General features: G+C 34.0%; 1 protein-coding gene across 5 annotated transcripts in view; it reads right to left on the bottom strand.

The window, feature by feature from the left end:
- Positions 1–20257, bottom strand: part of LOC110447174 (neurobeachin-like) — a 294693-nt gene that overhangs the window by 10810 nt on the left and 263626 nt on the right. For 4 of the 5 annotated variants that reach the window (XM_021492692.1, XM_021492695.1, XM_021492693.1 and 1 more), the window contains 11 exons: positions 6857–6974; positions 5864–5966; positions 5333–5448; positions 4565–4677; positions 4047–4187; positions 3602–3721; positions 3114–3266; positions 2758–2830; positions 2181–2275; positions 997–1086; positions 553–594 (listed from right to left, as the gene is read on the bottom strand). In XM_021492692.1, coding sequence (XP_021348367.1) covers positions 553–594; positions 997–1086; positions 2181–2275; positions 2758–2830; positions 3114–3266; positions 3602–3721; positions 4047–4187; positions 4565–4677; positions 5333–5448; positions 5864–5966; positions 6857–6974 — 1164 coding nt within the window. The remainder of the gene's footprint in view (positions 1–552; positions 595–996; positions 1087–2180; positions 2276–2757; positions 2831–3113; positions 3267–3601; positions 3722–4046; positions 4188–4564; positions 4678–5332; positions 5449–5863; positions 5967–6856; positions 6975–20257) is intronic. The other variant, XM_021492694.1, reaches the window with a different exon arrangement.

Here is a 20257-nt window from a genome sequence, read left to right as displayed (position 1 = left end):
TAGCCAGACCATCACCTGTTTGCATAGAGGGTCACAACACAAGCATAAACAAAGAATGGGAAAGGAGGAGAGGTAACCACAAGCTCTCATATCGGCCTACTGTAAACAAACAACCTAACCATGATTGGAAGTCATTCCATTCCACTAATGATAAATTAATCAATCAATAGAACATCAAAAAGATCCACCATAAAATATAACACTGTTAAATAGTCTGAGATACAAATCTCAAATTATTTGAATTTTTCATTCCTTTGGGTCAAGCCTACCTGCTTCCCCAACCGAGTTTGACACTGCCATCAGGGCTATTGTGGTTAAAAATCTACCCAACAATAAATCACTACTATCCACAGCTGGGTTTCCTGTCTATTACTTAAATGTGGTACCCATGACCCATATAAAAATTTCGTGAGAAGACAAGAGAGAACATTGGTTTGCCGAATACCAGATCTACTTATGAAATTATAGTCTGTAGCATATTTTGTTTCGATGCAAGTACCACAACCACTTTCACAACAAAGAGAAAGAGATGGATAGGATAAGAAACAAGACCTTATGTAATATACTCCTTGTTTTTTTGTATTTTTCAGTAGCCTGCAATAAAATTCGGTCAAAATGTTTCATAATTTCATAAACACCAATTTCATTTCCATTTAAACAAGCTAAAACCAGATATATATTACTTTTTATTCTTCATGACCACACTTTTCTACTTATTTTGGACTTGAAGATAAAGAGATACCAAATATACAAAACAATGTATTACAGCATTTAAAAGACTTGAAATTTTAAGAACATTAACCTGAACTTCGTCAATAATCATGGACTTGGGTTTAATATTAATTGGAGATATACATGAAAGAGGTATTAAAAGATTGACAAGTAAATTAGTTTTAAAACCATAACAAATGAGGCCTGATGTCAAGGTTAGTAAAAGCTATGTATGGTTGATTAAATCAAAAACATTAGAATAAAAAGGAATGTAAAAGATCATACCAGGTGCATCACAGAGCTCCTTGGGGGGTGAGGTTCCGTCAGTAGCTGAGTGGGCGTCTGGCCAAAACTACGTATCTGGTTCTCAATTGCCTGAAATAATATGGAACACAATCGGATCAAGTACAGTTAAATCTGTCTATAAAAGTCGCCATGGCAAGAGGTATAAATATTTGTAGAAAATTGATGCCCATTAGTATTTGACATAATGTATTCAAAAGTATTGATAGCTTGTTTTAACATACTTTTTAAATGTACCATTTTCGAGTGTAAATCCTGGTGGACCTGCAAATGCTTATGCAGGCCTCGTAACGCTTTGTCAAGATTCGCCTGAAAGCAGCATCAGATTGATGGGTCCGACCTTATTTCATAAACGAACAACGTTAGTCCAACCGGTTCAACCGTTTGAATTGCAATAAACGAAAACGGCCCATATCTCTTCTTCTAAACAATTAATGCACTTATACTTAAAACATTTGTAGAAGTTTTTCTATAAATTGACATAAATTTTAGGGTATCAAATTTAAACAGATTTAGCACATTGATAAATTGGTGCACTCACAATGTATGCAATAGGAAACAAAATACAGACACTTCAATTTAGCGCAATTGTAATTTAGCACCATATTTGAAAATTCTTTAATGTTTACAATATCAGGATTTTATTTGTTAGCCATACCTCTTTCATGACAAGCTGAGCCATTGATTGGAGGTCCTTTTATAAGAAGTTGTAGATCAAAACGAGATCTAGACTTTTTTGGTTTGGTTTAATTTTATATTGTGTATTTCCTATAAGGAATGTGCCTCCATGTGTGTTGTGTATGCATGCATGCGATTATGTGTGCTGGAGACAGGGTATGTTGGTGTAATTGCCTTCTTGTGATAGCACAGATCTGATGCCGACTTTATAGTGCTATCTCACTGAAATACCCTGCCGAAAGCACCTAGCACAGCATTTTTCCCGGTCACATTATACTGACAACAGGTGAACCAGTTGTTGCCATTCCCCTAAATGCTGAGCGTTAAGCAGCGATCAACAACTATCATTTTTAAGGACTTTGGTATGTCCCAGTGTGGGGACAGAACCATTCAACATGTTACCACCCACTTTAATGACTGTGTCGGTCACTGACAGTACAATCAACATTTGTTCATGAGAAGATCCGTAATTTTGTGGACGAACATACCTCTTTCATGACAGGGTCTGTCATTGATTCCAGGTCTACACTGCCCTCGTACGTCAGGTAATAAAATACATTGGTGGATCTCACTGCCTCGGGTCCTGTCAACACATCACACAAACAAGAGATTAGATATACTGTGAAATTTCAGATTTCTCCCTGCGAGATTTTCTACTTTTAGATAATTCCAAAGACATTGCCCTAGTGGTGAATTCCCTCTCCTAATGTTGACTTAACTTAGTACAGTAAAAGTACAAAATTTTAAGCAGATGTTTTTGCCAATATCACATTTACAAAATTGCAGTGAAACAAAACTTGCATAAAAAATCTCCATTTTCACAGTTTAGTAGCATTCCTCAATTTGTTTATGAGTTGAAATTGCCCACTTGATCAAGGATAAATGACAATAAAAGGATGCTTTAAAGCAAATCTGGTTGATTAATCATTTCTATGTATGGACCAGAATCTAAATCCCCAGGGAAAAGGCACATAGTGCCAGGCAAGCTAAAAAGTTCAAAATTATTAACAGGTAAAAATTATTGTTTTACATGATGTCTGATAGAACAATATGAAATAGGTGTACCTCTTTGTTTGTATCCAAATATCAGGTCAATCCAGTGGTGTAGTTGACAGGACACAAACTCAGATTCCAGGGCCTGAAACATTCAACCAGAATGAGTTAGAGATTCTGAAAGTCATTTTCTACAGGATGTACTTTCTCGAGAAAAGACAGCGATACCTGAAACTATAGACCACCAATGGGAGTCCAAAAGTGTTTGGGAAAATGAAAACTTAGAGACTAGTTTCACGATTATCATTTAAAATGGAAATTTGTATTAGATCTTATAATGAATATATCATTTTTACCTTCAAACAGCAGAAAATTTATTTCTGTACATAAATATGACATAATGTTGATATTCAAACAAGATTTCTCACCATCCTGTTGGTCCTGATGAAGTCCTCAGGACTCTTCGCCCAGGGCGGCATGATGACATCCTTCACTTCCAGTCCGTCATCCTGTGTGCCGAGATTGAAGCCATTCTCGTTGACCAACATCTCAGGGAGGAAGAAGTGCTCCGGAATCAACTCCTGTGTACACAATAAAAATAACATCTATCGATTTAGATTGAAATCATCCTTATCTACAACTTTCAAGTTTGATCTATGGTCACAATAATGTTATTACCCTTGCACATACAATAGAAATTTAATTAATTAGCATATTTAAATGACTTTCAAATTTCTGCGATTCAAAGAACCTGTCAAGTTTATTTTTAAATACATAGTCAAAATCAAGAAAAATGAGTTGTTTACTCCTATTTCAATATTTGTGACTAAATGAATAATCACTCATGATGGAACACAACTACTGATGTTATAGGTGTGGAGAAGTCAAGCCGACAACAGATAGTTTCAAATCATACCTTGACATCCGAGGTATCACGCTGGCAGTTCTTCCAAGCTTGGGCAACAGAGAAAAATGTCCGGTTTGCATGATCAAACTTGCCTCCTTGCATATTCAAAAATATTGTTGTAAACGGCTCCTATGATAACAGAAACTAAAGTTATATTGGGTGAAAAATGGGAGAAAAGCACAATTTTAACTCGGTAGTAATAAAACATTTTTTTCCATTTAATTACTGACATGTCAAGAATAATACTGCACTGAGTGAAATTTTCGGAGTGATTCAAATTAATATGAAATATGATGCAGACAATACACAAATGTTTGTATTTTTTTCTCTAAAGAAAACAGCAGTTAAATTTGTTTTTCCCCTTTCAAGAGACCAAAGCTATAAAATATAAATTTATACTAATTTTGTTAATTTGTTCACAACATTGCCAAGATCTTTGTGTAAGAGGACGCACCACTCTAATGAGCCAATTGAGAGTGAACGCTGCCGTAGAGAAGTGTGTTCCATAGTGGAAAGGTGGAATCTGGTCATGTTCCCATGTCTCATATCGCTCATCAAAAAACTCCTTCCTCGTGGGATTCAGCGCCCCAACAGGCTGAATTAGAAAAGCATCATTGCAAATTTAGCATGAATTTCTCAAGTTCAGTATTTCGATGGGCTACGGCAGGCAGGAACAATTCGTATAGCATGTATCACTAGTCCATCAACAGAACATATCATTCTTTTTTTTATATTTTACTACAGCCAAAGGCGTTTAGCACGCCCATAGTCAAAGATCGATTATAACACCTTTAATACAGTGACATTTTTTCAGTAAAATTATAATTTGTTAATCAAGACAAATTAGTATCGGATAAAAATAAACACCAAACAGGCTAATAAAGGGATATTTATTAAATCCTGGAATACAAGTATCCATACAGCAACTTTAATGGATTTAATGTACTAAAAGTCTGATCTCAACTGGCCTACCTTGGACAAATCCCTGAAGTTGTTTGGTTGACCCAGATCTAGTTCCTCTGATTCGTAATTAACTATCACCCAGGGAAAGACTGCATACTGGTTCAAATCATTGTAAGTACGTCCTGTAACAGTTATGTAAGACATGCAGTAAAAATGTAAAGCACTGAATACAGTCAGACCTTGTTACTGTCTCCCAAAAATGTTGTTTAGGTATTTCAGTTTATTCCTAAGCAATTTAATTTATATATTTCAAACATCAATGACCTTGATGTAATAAGGTTTGACAGTATATATATATAACAGAAATGTTCAGACAGCATGAAAACATTGATACAAATAATAATGTCTGTTATATGTATTTTGAATTAACCTTTTCACCACTGTAGACCACAATGGACTCATCCATATAAATACATGGTAGAGTCTACTAAAATTACATAGGGGTGAAAGGGTTAAGTCTTATCAATTTTACAAGCGGTAGAATGAATAGTTGCCTCCCCTTAACTGTGACATCAACTTGCACATGTGACCTTACAACTTTTGCTGCTATTTTCTCATTATTCAGTTTAACATAACCACATATACAAAGACTTTTGTCAGAAACAATTTATCTCATAATTATCCTACATTTTGTCAGACACCTTGCCTCACTAACGTATTGGACTTTGTCAAGAGACAACTGCAATCACCAACTGGTTACAGGTGAAGTGGTAAGCAATTAAGTCTTTGCACACCTATAAACTATTAATATTATTCATAATTTATTCTTATACTCACCCGCTATTGTGTTTAGGTACATAAGGTAATCAAAGTTTGAAATCTCCCGTCTCTGCCATTTCTGGGTCATACATGAAAGTTTGAACAGCTGCTTTCCTGATGCTAGGGACATTCGCCTGTATTTTAAAATCGACACCATGCAAGACACTCTTCCATAATAATTTGTATTAATGATGAATGAACAGTAAAAACTTGCCTGCATCTCTATTCTTTTCCAGCTGACATAAAGCACAATTTCTCAACAAATCTATACATCTGAATGAATTGCTTCTTTTCTAAATAAATATTATATTTTAATATAATTATACACCCATTCATATACTTTTTCCACAAATCTATTTGTTTAAGTGTTTAAAATAATATTTTCAACAGGTCTTCCCCCTTTCTCACTACAGTTACGATGGTGTACTGAAAATTGCCACTCCCCCTAAAATTAGAAAAGTGCTAGTCTAACTAGATTCCCAGAGTTGTCTACCTTTGCCCAGTAGCTGAAGCTTTTCCCAGTGGCTGATTCTATCTTGTACTACCTACCTGGCCTGAGGGAGTCCGTATTTGACCCCCACTCCCACACGAGGTAGTGCATTGATGACCTTTTTGACTGTAGCATGGTCAGGGAAGGCAAACATGACTGCCGCTGTAAATTAGACAGAAAACTTTGAGAATACGACACCAATAGTTAATACAGGTCAAATTTTGTTGAAACATATTTCTGTTATTTTGATACTATTGCAAATAATGATTCTTTTATGTAATAAATGTAATGCCAATTGAATTCAAGACCTTGCCATAGATGACTGTCATGTAATGAATTAATTGTTATAATTGTTACTCTGCTATATACTGTAATTATAACTGATATGAAATAAGTACAATATCCATCTTACAATTTCTCTGTATAGAATTCAAATCCAAAATGGCCACACCCAGACGTGCTTAACGGAAACACCATACAAGTTTCAAGTTTTTCTTTTGACTAGCAGGTCATGTACTTACATCCATAAAGCAGACAATGCAGAGTTCAGAGAAATAGATTTCACATAGAAATGGGTTTTTTGGCAATGTATAAGAGATTGATCTGAAATTTTAAAGCACCTGTTCGATTTCGCACTTACCATGGTTTGGAAAATATGTTAATGGTTTATATTCATATATCCAAACTATGATATCTACAAAATCCAAACTGGTGCTTTCAAATTCCATCAGTTCAACTACTGCAACTTTGTTAAAAGATCCAAACTTTTGTAAATTTACATCTTTGAACTTAAGTCAGATATATGTTGATCATTGATCACAGTACAATGTCTAAAATTTGTTATGGAAAGAAAAACAAACATGAAAACTTGTGGGGGTGTTGCCATTAATCGAGTCTGGTTGTGACAGAGTCGGATCTGTCTAAACAAATATCTACCGCCATATTTTCCATACAGTGAACTCTGTATCCTTCCAACAACATACAAGTAATACAGCATACGACATAAACATACAAACCAAATGCTATATATCTCTACTGGAACTGTTGCTTACTTCTATTTGCCATGAAGATTTCAATAGCCACATTCTGTAGGAGATATTGGCGTGAAAATATTGCTCGTACTTCGTTGAAATGCCACCGTCCATGGAGATGTTCCACATAGGACAAAACCTGAATACAGACACATTGAAACTTACTGATGCTTCCAAAGCCAACACAAGATATCATTTAAGACAATTTTATCTCATACAAACTTAAGCCGTTTTCCAGCTTATTTAATAAATAATCAATTTTCAAACTCTACTTAACAGTCAATGTTCATTAAACTGAAAATTTCATGATTTCTTATTTTATCAAAGAAATACATGTTGTTATGCCATATTATTTAAATACATTATGCACATGTATCATAATAAGAATGCAACTTATTCAGTTTAATCTAGAAGGCATAATTCATTATCTAATATTTAGATAATTTGATGAAACTACTATATAAATGCATAGTCATGTTTAAAACAATATTTCAATTCATCAAATTGACGTGGACAGAACGGCACAAGGACAAACACAGGACACCACCGATACAAAGCATGTTATTATGTTTACACCAAGGAATTCAACATCTCTAATCAACCATCAATGTATCATCAACAATATTCATAAAAATCTCAAAATTCAGTTATTGAATAAGCAAATATCAATCAATGAAAAATTAAACAACAATCATCATATATAAATTCAATATTCAAATCAATGAAAATTATACAACAGTCGATGAATCATCATATATAAAATTGCAGAGACCTAAAAAAAGAAACAATATGTATCATTAATATTACTGATTTATATTATGTGACACAAGAGATTATTCTGAGCAAACAAATGTAAATAACACATAATTAAACAAAGTGTATAGTGCCACAGCTGTTTGGGTGACAGATACACCCGCGAGTGTACGAGGTAGTATACATTACATTGATGATGAGTCAACCTCCTCCTCCATGATAAATATCTGAAATGACCAAGAAAAAGACACCAATAATAGAGAATTTATACAACAAAGTAGACCATAGTAAATTAATGTCATTAAAATATAGAGAACTGACACAACAAAGTAGTCCCATGAAAAATAATGGCAATATCAATAACAATTTACATGTAACTGATCAATACAACATTATCAATTTCCTTTTTTATCAAATTCATTTGACATAATTGCGAGTCACAGAGGGGCCTGGACTTAAAAACTCTGTGTAATCAAGACTAAGACAACCTTGTTTTCCTGGTATAAATGGTCTGAAATTGTTATTGTATCTTTTCAGAAAGAAATATCTTCTTTTCTGGGCTATGAGTTAATAAATGTACAAATTTAAAATATAACTGATAATGCATCACAACACTGAATCATAATAAAGATCCTAATATGTATGGACATGTCATTGTTAACATGCCAAAGTTGAAGTGCATTGTATCTGGACCTGTATCAACATTCAGACACAGTGATCTGTCTACTTTTATTTCTACTCTGCCTTACAGTGATGAGGTTCGAAACCTATAAAATCTGTTATAATATCACAAACCTTGGGCCATTTCAATACTGTACAAAGAAGAACAGTTAAACAAGTATGTAGCTTGGAATCTGAGTAAGTTTCAACATATATCTTACAAAAATAAAATTCCTCCTTGTCCATTACATTTTACCAGAGAAGAAACAGTTTTTTTTTTTATTAAATCCTTGAAAAACAGATAGAATCATTTTCAACCAATGGTATCCTATATAATAACACATCAAACTATAAAACATCAATAATAACAGAGCAGACGTCTAGATGGCACCAAATCATCATACATTATCCTAACAATACTGGTAATCTACAATCCCACCAGACAGCGGCTCCTGCATCAAATCATTATAAAATTGTCCCAGCAAAGCATCAACTATCAATCATGTCTTTACCCTGGTAAAATAAACTAATGCCACTAAATGCAGCACTTTCTGCTTAACCTTCCGCTGGCAAACCCCCCGAACAATCATCATCATTTTTCGCTTTTATAAATCAATTTTGTGTAGTCTAATCAATTTTATGCAGGAGGCTGCCAGTAAAACTGCAGCTATGTAACGTTCATGAACCGTGGCTGCATCCCCAGGCCAGTTTTCCGAGAAATGAAACAGTGGCGATATCGCCTGCCATAACATGTACATTGACGGAGGCCGGATCCACCCTAATCAAATAATCCCACACTAATTAGATTGTAAACAGGATCTCCTCTACGATCCTCTCCAAACAAAGTCACATGGGCATAGAGAAATAATAGGTTCCATTATTACCCTGCGATGACTAGAGCAGGTCTGTAATTAAATATTAAAAAGCCTTTTGTTCGCCAAACACTGATGGCCAGTTTGTGGCTCCAGATCTGTAGAACAATGGCACACGCTCAATATAGGCACAACTTTACAGCCAGATTGATAGAATGCCTAGATATTTACTCTGGAAATATCCCTGACCCATAAAACACTATATGAATAACTTCCTCTGTGAGAAACTTTTCATATTATCAATTTTTTTCAATTAATTACATAGCAGGGAAATTCCTGGAATTTGAGAGCAACACACCATTATCAATATTTTTCAGTAAATACCTATCAAATTTAAGAGTGGGCATTCTATGTAAAATTCAAGTTGGAACATGGAGGGGTCAATTTCAGTTTTGAGGGGTCAATGGCTCAATGGCCCCTCCAGGATTATCCCTGACATAAGATTAATTTTCAATAAAATTATATTTGTGTTTAAATCAATGCACTATCATTCCATGAACTACGTATTTTGGTAAATATTATGTAAGCCAATATATGTATATATTTTTTAATATCAAGACACATTTCCAATTCTTACCAATTTGGTAAAACAAAAGGCTAATACTGGTGCTAGCTGTACTTCTTCTACCACTCCAGGTCCAGATGTTTTCTTCTGGTAAACACTGCATCATGACCCCACTGAAAAGACACGTAAATTGTACAAACGTTTAGTAAACTAATTATGTGAATGTTTAACTAATTATGTGAATTTGCAATAGTTAATCAGATATTCAATAACAGGCAGCTGAGGCTTGGACAATATTTTGTCTGAAATGCGGTAAAATGCATACTTGGTACTACCATGCAGGTATTGTACATATTTTAGACTTTTATTCTGTAATTGCTTTCAGTGTTTGTGGAAGCTTTTTTTAAAAGCTGGGTCCCATGCAATATCATAATAGGAATACAACACACCTTTGAAATGTTATGGAGTTCCCTGTAATATTTTGGTTTATTTAACACGTGAACATTATCAACAAAAAACACCTTTAAACTACACAGTGCAAATCAGGTTAAATGTTTTTTTTTTTATATAATCTGTCTTTGCTAGATTTTTGTATGTACCCGATTCTAGTACCCTGTACCCCGTAAACTGTATTTTCACAGCACAATACATTTGATACCATGTGTATCTTGATAGACATATCCGACTTTAAAGTCAGTTTCACAATACATGTAGCTTTACGATGTAAATAGTGAATACAGTTCAAATATATCTTTTTTTTTTGAGCTGTCGTACGTTTTTGTATCACTGCACAGTGGATAACATCGTTTCTGGTGTTTAAAAAAAGAATCAGTGAGCTCACAAATCAAATTTATTTAAACTTTGATTGATAAAACCCGAAATGAAAGTGTATTTCCTTATGCAAGCAAACAAATTGTTTTGCTACAATACACAACAAAGTCTTGCGAATCTTAACGATTCAATGAATTGTTTCAGTATACGCTGTACCCTGTACCCCTGTACCCCGATTCTTTTTTTACATATACCAAAACAAATCTTTGTACTAATAATGATTGCATTACAAAATCATAACAGAACCATTTCCAGCATATGATTTTAAATTCCAAAACCAATTCTGTTCTGCAAGGTCTGCCTGTATAGTGAAAACTACATTAACATAGACAGGTCCCTGTGGTCATAAATCTCCTCGCGCAGAAATAAATTTTCTATGAGAACAAATACCAGTAAAGTATAAGACTATACTGCTCCAGCAGTGTTACGCTTTAATTAATAGTCACAGCAAATTCTGAAAATCGATCAATGTTCTCTTGGGATGTATGAAATCTAATTATGGACATCCTCACCGAGATCTGTTTCATAAAAAGTGGAAAATGACTAACAAATTCTGACACATCTCAAATTTATGGAAAATTCTTCCGTGTGTGTGAACGGATTCAGCATAAAAACAAACACGTACCCAATGAACCAGTATATTTTGTGTCTTCATGCTATAAATCATTAATGTACTCGACACGAAGAACCATTTCATGATTATCCAATTACATATCTGCCATTTGATTAACATTGTCAAATTATGCTCAGATTAATATTTGTAACAACCCATTACTGTTATGTTTATAAATTTCTTAAACCTGTCTTAAAGTATACATACAAATAAATAATTTATGCATGAGATATCAATTATGCATGTACTGCATAGTAATATTCTTAATCAGAGCAAATTTAAAATACATGGCTAGTTTCCCCTTCTTTCAAGGTGGGGGATTTTTTCCTATATTATGGTAAGAATTCGCCAATAAATCTTAAATTTAGTTATTTTAAAGTTAGCTTGGGAGCATGGGAGTTTACGACATACATATCAAGACATGTAATGACTATTACAATGAACCAATGACCTGCCTCCACAACTATTGTCACCAGGCTAGACATTAACGTCTTGGAAAGACACCAGCTATGGAGGTCCGTAGATAACCTGAAATGTGTGTACACTTGTTTCCAGACTTTGTCTGTGAAAGTCAGACGCATCTGTTACACCAGCACCTCAGGTATCACTGCTACAGGTGCACGACCTCACAGAGAAAATAGGAAAACTTATGTCTGGTCCCTGTGCAGGACCCTCTCCCATAATGCCCCAAAACAATTAAGCCACAAACATTTTCAATCATCTTAACTCAGGTGTATCAAATTAACTTTATTCATAAATGAGGAAACAATGTCAGCATATTATATTATCAATGTTTTAATTCAAATTACAATAAATCAACTTATAATCTTTAAAAAAACAAATGCTTTGTTTATTATAAATCAGCAACAATTTCAAAAGGTATTATGTAATATAAAATGCAAGTTATATATATTTTTTTTATATGTTTCAACTGTTGGATTAATGACTAAAGAAAAAAAACACCACAAAATTGAAGAATTTTAGAATTGAAAAAACACTTTATTTTTGAAATTGGAATACAAATGATACTGATGGTAAACAGGCTACCAGATACAAGAAATAACAGATCTTCACCTATGCTTTACAGAACCATCCGCATATTTGATTGACAGCTATGACTTAGCACTCCCTGTTTAACACATGAAACTTGGCACAATCGCACATGATGCAGGGCTGGAGCCATTTCTCTAGAGAAGGTGTAACATCCAGTCTAAAATTTCATCTAAATCCTTTCGCTGTCAACAGAGAATGCAATACCCCTCCTGAATGGTGACATGCTTTTACACCTAGCGGAGAAAACCTTGTTACTCTGTGCATGTTAATGGGGCAGAATTATGGCAGTGTTGCAACTACCATCTGGTGCCAAGTTCTTCAACGGACAACGGCCACACCAAAACAAATATTTGGCTTCAGTATCAGATCAGGTCAATAGCATTGTAACAAATGAGTTGTGTATATTTTCACTGATGTTTTTTTCAGGACAGCCGTTTAGTCCTGCTTTTGCACTTTGTTATGTTAAGGGTTGAAATGAATCTTATTTTGCTTTGCTAAAATCTTATGTTGTTCAATATTTCTAGCTGGAAGCAAATTAAATAGGAGACTTACTGTAGACTATCAAGGAGAAATATTTGTGTAAGTTGTGTTTGTTGATAAAAAACCCAAGTTTCGGCAAAGATTAGCAGATTAAGTCTCAAAAAATAAAATGGTATACGCAATTACATAGGGAAGAACAAGATTTCAGAAGGCATTTTAATATTAGCATATCAACTCTTAAACTAAGACAACCGGTTCTCCATTATTCAAATTTTTTTTTTCTTGTTTTAGGATTTTCAAGTACTATCTTAACATTGATACTGAACAGAACCTTGGGTCCTCCTACTTAGCTGATATTGAACTTGAACCTGATTGTATATTATTTTAATTTCTTAAGCTCGTGCTGTCTTTAACATTTGAAATGACCTTCAATTCAAGGTTTTGTTTGGTTAGTAATGGTTAGGTAGAATATTATATAAAACATTATTGGATCAGTTGGAAATCTCAAATATCATGTGTTTTCTTTCATAGACCCACGACTGCCTTAAAAAACTTACACGAGCATTTTGTAAAATCTAAAAAAAAAAGGGCATTTGAATACAAACTGCAATTACAACATATATGTCAGTTCAAGGTTATTTCATAAACCGAACATTTTTTCTATATAGCCTTTTGAAAATTATGTATCCTTTCATTAAAAATATGATTGGTTTATGTTTGCATCTGTGGTTTATTAATAGAACTAGCAGCAGTAATGAGTATGATGATTTTGTATAATTTTTACACATCCGATGAAAGTGCTATTCCAGTTGAAAATGTCAAGCTCATCTGTAAGTGAATAAAATATTGTGAAACAATTAACATACCTAATCTTCTTCTAATTAACCAGAGACTTTCAGAAAATAATGGATATTTCTAATTTAAACTGATTAAAAATGAACAATGTCGTAAATTTAAATCCATGAATGGAGCTATTTTTTTCTATCTAATTCCCTTGACCAATTTACTAGTACAGACAAAAGGAGAATTCAAATGCCAAAGGCACATCAATTCTTTCATTACCAGTGTATTAGGAATGAAATTACCAGCATCTGCAAAAATACCCGCCACTAAAAATCCATGATTTTTTTTAACAATGCTGGTATACTTTAATCAAATTTCATTCCCTGAATAGGTCAACATAGAGTTATCTAGAAACATGTTTCGGTGACTCTTAGCGAACGCGTATTTTGCGATGAGGTATATATATAGTGCAGTACGGTACACTACACTAAACAGAACAAAGGTACCACACTTAAGATTGTTTTGGTTGAACAGATCTCAATGTTGAAACAGTAGTGTCCACAGGGGTACGTAACTATATAATAATCTCAATCAGTCATCTTCTAGCTTTGGGGGGGGGNTAACATCCTACTGAAGAAGCTTTAAAGTTCAACAATTTACAGAACTGGCAATGCAAGTACACATCAAATCTAGTGTTAGCCATAGCCGTTTCAAATTTGTTCACAATTAGGCAGTTATATTGATAACATATATAGGAATAATTTCCCTTTCAAATATTTTGAGTCCCTGCAATATTTAGGTTGATATAGGAATGGGCTGATGGCATCAACACCTATTCCAATGAAAAATGAGGCCCATGGCCTGGCCAGTGTGTGTTTCTTAAGCCTGTTTCCTTCAGCAAAGATATATAAATATGTCCACCAATGTTGAAACAACTCCAAGCGATTTTAAAATCAAATTATATACACTACCTCACTAACATATGACACAGATTGGACATAGGAAAACAGTACATAAACTTAAGCATCATCATCACAGGGACACTTGCTAGGCTGATAGCCACACCAATTTGACAAAAGGTTTGGTTTGTTTGTGTTTATGTCCTATTAACAGGTGTGGTCATTTAATTTGAAAAACGGCGGACCAGCTGTGCCTATGTATATTCCCCTAGAGAAAAGAGCGATAAAAGAGAAATAACAGATATATCACAATAAAATGTCAATGGTAAATTGAAGTTTCTTATAACAACTTATGTATTATAAGTAAATTAAAGAGACCATAACCAACAACCCGCAACCCCTCTCCCCCCTGACTGGTTTCTCCAATGTCCCAAACTTCTGCTGCATGGGGAAGCCCAACTTAGTTGCTTCATACAATCATGTGGTGGGAAACATGTTTATTCTTTATTTGGGTCAACATATCACGTTTAGATTTTTACAATTCACAATTCAATTGGGTGGTCGGGTGGTGCAGTGGATAGCGCACTTGCCTTTCACCAAGGCGACCAGGGTTCGATTCCCCGATCAGACTTGAAAAGGTTGGGGTCACCTGCCCGACCACATGGGTTTTCTCCGGGTACTCCGGTTTCCTCCCACACTAACACCCCCCACGCACTAACATCCGGGCCAACAAGAGTGATTAGTATAAGTTGAAATAACTTGTTTCATAATTGTTGTTAAATAAAAAAAGTTACAACCAGCAGATATCTGACATTGTTGGAAATGAGAAATTAAAATAAATCATTATGTTAACTGATTATTATTATATCAATCAATCAATCAACGATTAAATTATATCAATCATTCATCATAAAACTCCGGTTGATTCCAATTACTCATCATTTATACATTTATTTTATTATATTTTTGCCAGTGAATGTCAGAAATTACCAATTGGATAAAAAAAACATATACTTAGCTACATACCCTTAGGCCTACAGTGAATATATGTGAGTCAAAATGTTACATTTTCACAAGTGATGATATAAGGTATTGGCATTAATTTTCTAGTGACAACCACCACTTAATTCACTTTGCACATTCGAAGCAGTTTTTTTTTGTGATAGATGAAGAGAGGCTTCGGGAGGCGCAGTAGTCTTAGTGATAGGACGCCAGCCTCATAACCGAAGGGTTGCGGGTTCGAGTCAAGGCACAGCACTGTGTTGTATCTTTAAGCAAGATACTTTACTCCAATTGTTCCAGTCTACTCAGCTGTAAATGGGTATGTGGTTTGGCAGTGCTAGAATTGTTGAATGCTAGCTGTGAGCGCCGAAATGGCAGCACTGGCTGTATGTTCCCCAGGGAGTTGAGAAAGATATTGGCTGGTTGCAAAGGCCCTATAACCAAGGATAATAATTTATGAACTGCTTTGAGACAACCTATGAACTAGGTTGTGATAAAGCGGTATATAAGAACCTCGAATTATTATTATTAAGAGACAGTAAAAAAGTGTGTTTTTGTATATTTTTGCACAAAGTTATTGGCATATTTTATGTTTTATGCAATAACAATTTCATTTTTGCACAAATCTAATGATAATTTGAAAAATTATTTTACCACTGAATGCCATACTCAATATATTTCCATGTGTACGGAGTATGCAATTGGCAGAACATATTTTTTATATACCTTGGTACCAACATTTTCAATTCTGCTTCACATTCAGAACAAATATCTGTCACTTTGTAACATGAGTGAACTATGTATTTATTCATGGTCCTGATGGTATGTCACCTATGATTGTAAAGAACATTTCTTCTTCTTTAGTATACCCACTCAAACTATTATTTAATAGAACTTTATCTATTGGAGTAATACCTGATGTACTAAAAACGGCTAATGTTACTGCTCTCTATAAAGGTAAAGGAGATATCAGTGATCTCAATAATTATAGACCTATTGCTATTGCATCTATTTTTATCAAAATGTTAGAAAAAAATATTTGTAAATATACGTTTTATTATATTTCAAGTCACAATATGTTAAGTGTACATCAGTCAGGATTTCAACCCAAAGACTCCACTACTAATCAACTAGCTGATATCTATAATACTATAAGTGGCAATTTAGACCAAGGTAAAGATTTGCGTTTTGTTTTCTGTGACATAAGTAAAGCATTTGATCGAGTATGGCATTTGGGCCTATTATATAAACTAAAAACATATGGTATTAAAGGTAAATTATATAATTGGTTTAAAGCTTACTTATCTGACAGAAAACAAAGGGTTATCTTTGAAGGTTATAAATCTAGTACCAAACCTATTTCTTCAGGGGTTCCTCAAGGATCTGTCCTTGGTCCCTTCCTCTTTCTTCTTTTTATTAATGATATTACTAACAATGTAACTTCTCATATAAAACTATTTGCAGATGATACCTCTCTCTATGTAATAGTAAAAAATAACAATGACCTTACAACACCTACTAACATGCTTAATGATGATCTTGACTCAATCTCTGAATGGTTAAAGCAATGGCAGATCCTATACAATCCGAATAAGACTGTAGCTATTAACTTCTCTCGTAGACACATTAACAATCATCCTCAACTGCTATTTAACAATACTTCAATTGCACAACATGAACACCATACTCACTTAGGACTAACATTTAACAGTAAAGCGACATGGTCAGATCACATTTCAAATATTTATAAAAAAGTGAACTCTAGACTAAGTATTCTTAGAATTTTAAAAACTACAGTTGATAGGAATACATTAAAAACATTATCTGTCTCTTATATAAGACCTGTGCTAGAATATTCTGATATAGTATGGGATAATTGTACCAAATCTGAATCAGATCTTTTAGAATCAGTTCAACTAGAAGCTATGCGATTAATTACTGGCCTCAGACGAGGTACATCTCATCACATTGTGTATACTGAAACACAACTTGAAACATTACACACACGAAGACAAAAATCATAAACTAACATTAATGTATAAGATTCTTAATAATTACACTCCTACTTATCTCGATAATATCATTCAACCATTTCTAAATGTAAATAATAACTATACCTTCAGAAATAACAGATTCTTTATTATACCACAGACAAGAACTACTACTTACATGAATAGCTTCTTCCCTTCTACAATGGTAAAATGGAATGCACTTGATAGCACTGTAAGAGACTCCATCTCAATTTCATCTTTTAAAAAGAAACTTAAAAAAACCTTTCATACATCTGTCTCAGAAACTTTTATTAACTGTGTTCCGAGGAAACTTAACATCATTTTATGTCAGCTAAGAAATTTTAAAAGTGATCTTAACTTTGATAAGTTACAAGACCATCCGATTGATGATGCTTCCTGTGTATGTGGTGTACAGAGGGAAGATCTAATTTTTATTTTTTTTCAATGTCCTCTGTATTCAAATATTAGGCATCATATTTTCACTATTTATAATCTATTAGGATATTTAAATCTGCACTGTTTAGTATATGGTATTAGTAATGCATCGGACCAATTAAATAAAACTACTCTTATACATGTTGACTCTTATATTAAATCATCAAAACGTTTCGTTACTTATACGTGCTAGATAATTTCCAAATGAATATTCATGTATTGTTATTATTATTATTCAGGCAAGTTTTGTCCCTTAAATAACGAGTATTAGACATAAGCTGGTGTGGGTGTGCATGTGTGTGAGATGAAAACGAATTACAACATTTATATATTTAAGCATTGTACATAGCTACCGGGAATAGAAGAAGACTGATATAGGCAAAGCCTGTTGTCTTATTCTTTTGTCAATACTTTTCTAATATCATCTTTATATATTTGTTGTATTTAAGTGGAAACTGTTTTTTCTCCACGTAACAAAAATCATTATTTTAAAATAATTTAACTGTGTTTGAGAATTCCACATCTCAGTGTCGTGTCCGAGGCCTCTCACCAAACAGCTAACTTGTGTGGTCAAAATGGTAATGAAGACGACGCACGTTTATCAAGACCCTGTGCTAATGCTGCGTATAATATGCAAAGTCGCCTATTAAACGCCAGTTGGAGTATGGATTTGTGACGAAAAATAATCAAAATCCCTTTAACAGTAACTTTTGCAATAAATTATTAAAATTCGCATTTATTTACGACAAGGTAAACAATATTTTGCTTAAAGATGTTTACTGAAAGCGTTGGCTACTCAGAGACTTGTTGTAACTCTACCAGAAGTATTGCATCTATTTTTGGTACTTTTCTACATGGAAAAAAGTTTATATTTGCATTTGTATGATGTTTCATGACTAAATAAATGCGACTTGGACAAACAATTTGAAAAAGTTATGATTAGGGTGATTTTGACTATTTTTAGTAATAAATCCATAGGCTACCGCAATTGACGTATTATAGGCGAGATAACGTATTATACGCAAGTTTGCTGGATAACCGAACTATCCGAACTACTCGGTAGTGAAGTGGACGTAAAACCTATCAATCAATCATTTTACGCAAGTTAGTGGTTTTCCTCGACCTGATGAAGGGGTGGGAGTTCCGGGTTGTTGTCTGCCTTTTAGCAAACGGGAAATCGAAAAAAAGAATCTATATAATACCGCATGACTCCCTGAAAATAGAATATTATATAAGTTGCATCTTAAATAGACAAGGAATACAGTAAACATGTAAACAACGGAATTCCACGTCACAGATTATCAGCAGTCACGGCAGTAGAGCAGAAGGCTGCCTGTCGGCACCTGCAAGAAACATGTTTTTGATGGCACAGTTCGCGCATACATCGACTGTTAGTGACAATCAAAGTTAAAAGATATCGTTGCAAACAACAGAATGACATTTACGTGGAAATTGACATGTAGGTACCTCAAATTCGAGTTATATTTGTGTGTAATCATCTGTCTTCTCGGCCAAAATGAAAATGGCGATGTGTATTCCAGAACGCCACCTGCTGGATATGTCATTAACAAAAGTTAGATAACTCGCCCTTTTCTCCGAGTGTTCCAAAAATGAGAAGATTAAAGAAATGTTAAATGCTAATAAACGCAATACGATTTTTTTTTAAATAAATGCATATGAATTTAACCCCAATTACTCATATACGTAGAGTAGCTAGACTTTCGTTTTACTCTACTCTTTTTCTTTATTGAACTAGGGTCCCTATAAAATTCACTTCAAATTCCTATTTAAGTGCAGTGCATTCTATTTAATATCACATTCTTTTATGTCATATTTAGGTTGATATGTAATGTTTTCAATTAACAAATTCCCTCCTAATATGCAATTACGTTTGTTTAATATCATGTGATTTGATTTGAACTCCTCTTAATATCATGATATATTTTTTAGTTACCTAATATATTATCAATACCACGGACTTAGATACTCTAATTCCGTGTCAATACAAACTACATGCACTTCAAACTTTAGAAGACAACGGCGAGTATTGGTCCGTTTATTTTTTCATATATGATTAATTTCGATAATATTTTGATCACGATCTAAAAAAAATATGATAATCTAAAAAATGAAAATAGATAAAATTCCTCAGAAAGCTTGATAGACAATTGTTTGGTGAGACACCGCCATACACCATGTTGTACAATTTCGCCTTTATACATATCCCTCACCCCAGGCCCTAAATACAGCTATTATGCTTTGGAAAATGGCCATTATTAATTTGCTGCACGCGCATTCACGTGTACCCCCTACCGGAGAGGAAGGGAACTTGAACGTTTCATTATCACTGTTGATAATTAATAAAGACTGCCCCCTCCCCATCCCAGAATTAACAGAAGCGGACACAGTCATAAACAGGGAAATATATATACCGTCCCGTCTGTGGAGAGTGATGATTTGCGGGTCATATTAGTTAAGCAGAGACGTATATACTACTGGCTTTATATGTCTCTGAGTTAAGTAA

Source organism: Mizuhopecten yessoensis, unplaced genomic scaffold, assembly GCF_002113885.1.
Source record: "Mizuhopecten yessoensis strain PY_sf001 unplaced genomic scaffold, ASM211388v2 scaffold3229, whole genome shotgun sequence".
Taxonomy (NCBI): Eukaryota; Metazoa; Mollusca; class Bivalvia; order Pectinida; family Pectinidae; genus Mizuhopecten; species Mizuhopecten yessoensis.
This window is presented reverse-complemented; position numbering and strand designations above follow the sequence as displayed.